We start from the raw sequence: 6,000 nt of genomic DNA, 5'->3' as shown, positions 1-6,000 counted from the left end.
TCCGCGACGGGAGCAGAGCGCGCCCCAGCCACCGGGAGCGCGCCCCGCGCGAGGAGCCTGGGGGCGGGGGAAGGGCAAGGAGGGGGCGGCTTGGCGCACACTTACGCGGAGGGTTACCAGAGTGTGTGTGTGTGTGGCGCGCGCTGAACGGCCCCGCTCGGAACGGCGGGGCGGGGCGAGGCAGGCGCGCGCCTGGGCGCCCGCCTTGCGCCGGCGACGTCAGGCGCTTGGTCCCGACGCGCGCGCTACCTCGCCGTGAGGCTGGGCCTGGGTGTGTCGTCTGCGGAGGGGAGGGGGGCTCCCCCTGTCTCACCGCGGCGCATGCGCGGAAGGGGCAGCCCCGCCTTCAGCGCTCACTCCGTCCCTCCCTACCCCGGCTCCTCTCCCATCCTTCTCGCGTTCCCCTCCTGTGGCACCCGCCGCCGCGCCGCTCTCTCCCCCCCCCCGGTCCCTCGCCGCTTCTTCCTGTCTGTGCCATGGATGGGTGAGTACGCGCCTGGGCCCCCGGGGGCGCGCCCCGCTCCTCCCTGCGCCCACCCGGTCCTGGCGGCCGCTTTCTGCCCGTGGAGCTGGGGGGGATGTGGCCGGGTAGCGGAGGGTTCCCCGTAGGGGCGGGGCTGATCCCGTGTCTGAGGTGACTCGCCTCCCTCGGGCCGGTGGGGCCGCTCCCGCTGTCTGAGGAGGGTCCGGCGAGGGGGGGGGCGCGACCAAGGCCCTCGAGCGGGGCGCGGGAGGGGGGAGGGGGGGTTCAACTTCTCTGTTTGCTGACAGCGGGCGAGGCTCAAACTTGGTGCGGGGCCGGGGCGCGGGCGACGCTGCTGTGAGCCGCGAGGCCCCTGCCGGAGCGGCCGCTCGCCCCGGTGCCTCCCTCTTAGATAACGCTGGTGCGCGGCCGTGTCAGCCGGCCGCCGCGGCCCCTCCTGCCCCGGGCTGGGGGTCCGGGGCGGCGGCGGGGGGAGGTTTCGGTTTGCAGCGGGAGCTGCGGCGGCTGTCGTCGGCAAGGGGCAGTGCTGTGCCGGAGCCGCGCCCGGGAAGCTCTGGCGCGGTTTGGTTGTTGGTCCCCCTCGGTCAGCAGAGGGGCGAAAAACAAGGCGGACTGGAAGGCAGCGTGGGCCGTGCTGGGGAAGCCAGGGACAGGCTCAACCGGCTGCTGGGAGGGAGGGGCGGTGTGCGGACCTGCTAACATCAAGGAGCGGAGCCTCCCAGGCTGCGGGTTGTGGTCGGAGCACATGATCGTTTCACGGAGTACTTGGGTCGGGCAGCGTCCCTGCCTGGCCTTAGGTGAAAGGGTTGGATATACTACAGCAATACTCTGATTTGTAGGGGACTGTTTGTGTTGTCGAGTTTCCTCTGTTGGAGGAGACTGCGCGTTATATTGATGTAAACAACGGTTGGGGATACCTAAATCTGTCAAAGCCAAAGTCTTGATTTTATGCTGGTGTTACTTCCATTGACTTGAACATAGTTACTCCTGTTTTGCAGTGGTGAGCGGAGTGACTTCATATAATGTCAAATAAGGTTTCATGGTAGATTATATGAATGTTTTATATGTTCTCAACAATTAACCTGGACTCTTGCTAGGGGTATCACAGAGATACATCTCTAAGTACCTTCTTGCCACTTTAGGGTAAACATAATTAAACAGACACATGCTGTTCTGAATTCACAATTCTGAATTGTAAAGTGACAATTTAATAAGATTTTTGAAGACTGTAATTCAAGCTGCGATTTAAGTCCATACCTTCATGTTAGCTATGTTTTTTGTATGAAGTATGAAACTTCTGGGTTCTGCTATGTTGAACTACAATCACTATATTACTGGAGCACAATAGGAGTATTGATGTGGAAACAGAGTTCTGTGTTTGAATGAAGCATAACTGCTTCACCATATTATTACATAAGGTTAGACAGCAATTTATATCTTTAGTTATATACTTTAAATACCATTTTATAAGATAACTTTAAGGCCTTGCTCCTGCAAACACTTAACACTTTATGCAGTGAGTAGTCCTTTTGACTTCAGTTGGACTACTCACCTGTCTAGTTAAGCACATGCATATATGTTTACAGAATTGGAATATTAATCTGTACACTTTTACAACAAATTTTAAGGGGGAGGCTATTAATTCAAAACCGAGTTGATTTAAAAAATAAAATTAAAATTACTTGTGAGTTTCCTTGACAATATTGGTTTTTAAACAAAAAAGAAAATATGATGACAAACTAGAGAAATATTTTGTATGATTACGCTGAGTTTCCGTAATCATATATATGTTGTAACAACAGTAGGAGGAAAAGTGCTGTGGACGTCTGACTTTTAGTACATGGTGATACTTCAAAGCCAGTCCCATTCCTCTGTTAATTTAAAATCACATCTGATTGATTTATTTATTTTATTTTTTTTTTTTACTTAGAGTACTTACAGGTAACACCTAAGAATACTGAAACAAATTATGGAAATTCTATATTTGTACAGCACCTAACACAGTGAAGCCCAAATTGATCATAGTCTTCTAGTGCTACATAAATATTAATAATAAAGTTGGCAGTCTTCCAACATAATGTTCTTTTGGAAATGCTGATTCATCTAAAGCTACATATTTTGCAGAATGTGTGGGTTTTGACAACATATTGTTAAATGGAACTGAAGGTTTTGACCTTATTGGTACGGAAGTTATGATTTTCTTTTTTGAAAAAACAAATTTTAAAAATTGAAACAAATTTATAATCTCTAATATTATAAAAATTTTTAAAAGTAAAACAAATATTTTGTTCTGATCAGAATGATTTTTTTTCTAATGGATTTTGTTTTAAAAGGAAACTTAAGATTGTGGGGGTTTTTTTGGTTCTGTTCCAAAACAGATTCCCGCTCCTCCCCCTGTCCCTCCATCACAGAATTTCATATTAAACAAAAATTCTGGGTTCCCAACTAGGTCTAGGCATTTTCTGTCTTTTCCACTTTGTATAGTTAGTTTCTTTCTCTATTTAATCATTTCTTCCTGTTAATGTAGATTTTAAGGCTGCAACAGGAAGCAGGATGGGGGAATGGAAGTGGTACTAGGTGGCAGATGTATAATACCTGAAAATACTTTCAATTCAATTTTTAAGTGACTAGATTTCAAGTTGAACAGCATCCTTTTCTGTGTATAAATAGTGAACAGTATACAAATTGTATAGGTTTGAATAAGTTTTAATTGTATTTATGTAACTGTATGTGAAGCCTCTAATAAAGTGGACAGATTTTGTTTTGCAGATGATAGTCTTTTATTACAGCCTTTAGAATAGTATGTGACGCACAACATAGTTTCAGTAGCTAAGTACAGCTGGGTTAGTTAAAGGTGAATTACTTTTTTTTGCACATCCAATTCCTGCTTTTGACAACCTTATTTGTCTTTGGTAAAGGATCTTAGATGTTCAAAACTGAGATGACTTTGTTTCCAGTTTTTGGTGCCCATTTGAGACTTGAAGGAAGTTTTATATTTAGTGGGCACCTACAAGCACTCTGAAAATTGGGCTCCTTGTGGGTTTCTCAGATTGAAACGCCAAAATTGGTAGTCACTTTTGAAAACCTAAGCCTTCAAGAAAGGCATAATAACTTAAAATTTACGATTGGATTCAGTTTAACCTGGTTTTATTCTTAAATTCTTAAGAACTTATTTCATAACAGAAAATCTTAATTATATAAATCTTCAAAATGATTAAAATATTTTATAGCACTGTTTGTTGAGAAAGAAGTTGCATTTTATGTATTGAAGCTGTTATGCAAACTATACATACAGGAGGAACTTCATTTTTATGGCACACTAAGGTTAATTTATACCTAAAATCAATGCTTAGAATGCCAGATTATACTAAATCAGGGAGGATTCATGTGTTCCTCTATGAAGTTTGGAACTTGATCTTTGCAACATTGTTCTAATGCATGACAACCAGAAGGAGGAACAGATTCCCTCTTTCATTGTCCCAGTGGAATGTAGTAAAAGGGAAATTGCATTTTAATTACTTTAGATCCAGTAGCAAGATTAAAGGAAAAGTATAAATCACTTCATCTGTGATTGTGATTTTGGGGAGGGGGTTGGGTCTACCAAAAACAAAAGGAAAATATGTATTTTCAAATAAGCTCAGTTACTTTAGTTGCAACAATTGTTGCAACTAAAGTAATTGAGCTTATTTAAAAATGTTGGAACAGTACTGGAACAAGAAATACTGGAACAATAAAAATGAATTGAGTAAGCACAGTTATTAGGTATTCATTTACAAGATACATCCAGCCAGTTTGTTACTGGGTTCAGTCTCTAGCTGCAACTGCTTCCAGCTGACAAGGAATTCCACACACAATGTTTTAGCCTTAAAGCTGCAGTAATCTCTTGCTCACTATAATTCTTAAGGCTTCATAGGCCACAACTTTTGTTTAGATTTATAATGCACTTCAGCTTTATTTAAACACTTTTTTGCACCAATTTAACTGCGCTTCTAAACCAGTATACTTAAATAGTGCAAAAATAATGTATAAACAAGACCTACTATGTAGAAAGAGTACCTATCCCAAGCTCTGGATGTTCTTGACAAACTTAAATATTTTTAATACATGGAGTTTGTCACTTACTAACAACACACCAGCAACAACATGCATACAACAAAAAATTAATAAACCACCACCAGTATTTCCTCAGCCATATTCCAGCTCCTGATGGGCCACAGAACATTCTCTAAAGGTTAACAAACTCTGGCTGTTATGAACCTGTGTGGGATGGACCCTAACACATTGCTCTGCCAACAGTCTCCCTCGATCTCTTGCACCGTTTGAGCTGTAGCTCAGGCACCTCCTGTGATCACAAATTATGATAACCATATAAAATAATATAGTGGTCTTCTGTGTGTGTGTTTTTTTTAAAAGCAAATCTATGCCATAATTACATCAGGAAATGATAGAGTTGGATTTAATTGTGTAATGAAAATATGGTTAGAGCACAGTACTTGTAATTTTCTTACAGTGTACTCTGGATGATTCAACAGTTGCACAATATCTGTATCCTTGATGTCGTTTTGTCTGTGACTGAAGTGAAACATTGATAATTTTTTCTCGTAAATTCATGACAAGAGATCAAGCATTTGAACGCAGTTGTTGGTGCATGATTGAGTGTACTGGAATTTAAAACTTTGAAGGGATAGCTTGTTAATTGCAGGTGAATAGTCTCCTAGAGTTTTCAGCTTGTACTGAGGAGGAAAGAAGCTAATAGCTTAACTCTTGAGTATTTGAAAAATATAGCTCAGGAAATTGATTCTGTATGATATAATGTTCATAATGGTCTCTTTCAGTCTTAAAAGGTGTAGCTGTAGATGCAGAAATATCCCTCAAGATTCTTTCCCCACGCTCTGAAAGGTCCCCTCTGACACACATCACATCTAAATGTTTTTAGAGCATGAACCATTGAGAACTAATAAAACTTTGCTTAAATGTTCATTATTCTGTTTTGGTTAGTCTTGTGTTCCACAAGCTTAATTTTTCACAACACCTGAAGAAAATGGTTATTTTTTAAAATCTTGAACATGTGAAAATATATTTTAATGAGCATGCAAATAAAACTATTTTCAACAGAAGTGGTATAGTAACCAGGAGAGCAGGATGAAGGGGAAAAGAACACTTTCCTTGGTTTCTACTGTTAATCCAGTTTTCCCCAAACCTCTGTTCCAAAAGCTGGTGAATGAACATTCATCCATAAGTCAGTGGTGTAACCATTGATCTGACAGCTCTGAGGTGAATTTTCTTAGTCATAGCACTTAAAGTCAGTTCAACTTTCTGCCATGCTTATTCATTAAAAGACATGATGCATGCACAATGGAATTTAAACCGGTTAGGGAGGACACAGATCATCATGGCTCAGCAGCAAATTCTAGGAGCAACTGGATCAAAAGAACACAGCTTTAGTGTATTTAAAAAAAAAAAAGTGTTCACTAAGAGCTTACAATTTAACCAAAGCATTACTAATTTTTTTTATA

At 42.4% G+C, this 6,000-nt stretch overlaps 1 protein-coding gene across 3 annotated transcripts in view; it reads left to right on the top strand.

Moving 5' to 3' along the window:
• Positions 1–353: 353 nt before the first annotated feature.
• Positions 354–6,000, top strand: part of PTBP3 (polypyrimidine tract binding protein 3) — a 121,306-nt gene continuing 115,659 nt past the window's right edge. The window contains exon 1 of one of the 3 annotated variants that reach the window (XM_077817791.1): positions 354–484. Coding sequence is in view for 2 of the 3 variants with exons in the window: in XM_077817790.1 (XP_077673916.1) it covers positions 477–484 (8 nt within the window). In the remaining variant the exon portion in view is untranslated. The remainder of the gene's footprint in view (positions 485–6,000) is intronic. The other 2 variants (XM_077817790.1, XM_077817792.1) reach the window with 2 other exon arrangements.

This window comes from Eretmochelys imbricata, chromosome 5 (genome assembly GCF_965152235.1).
Source record: "Eretmochelys imbricata isolate rEreImb1 chromosome 5, rEreImb1.hap1, whole genome shotgun sequence".
Lineage (NCBI taxonomy): Eukaryota > Metazoa > Chordata > Testudines > Cheloniidae > Eretmochelys > Eretmochelys imbricata.
The sequence above is the reverse complement of the archived record's forward strand: the minus strand, read 5'-3'. Positions and strand labels throughout refer to the sequence as shown.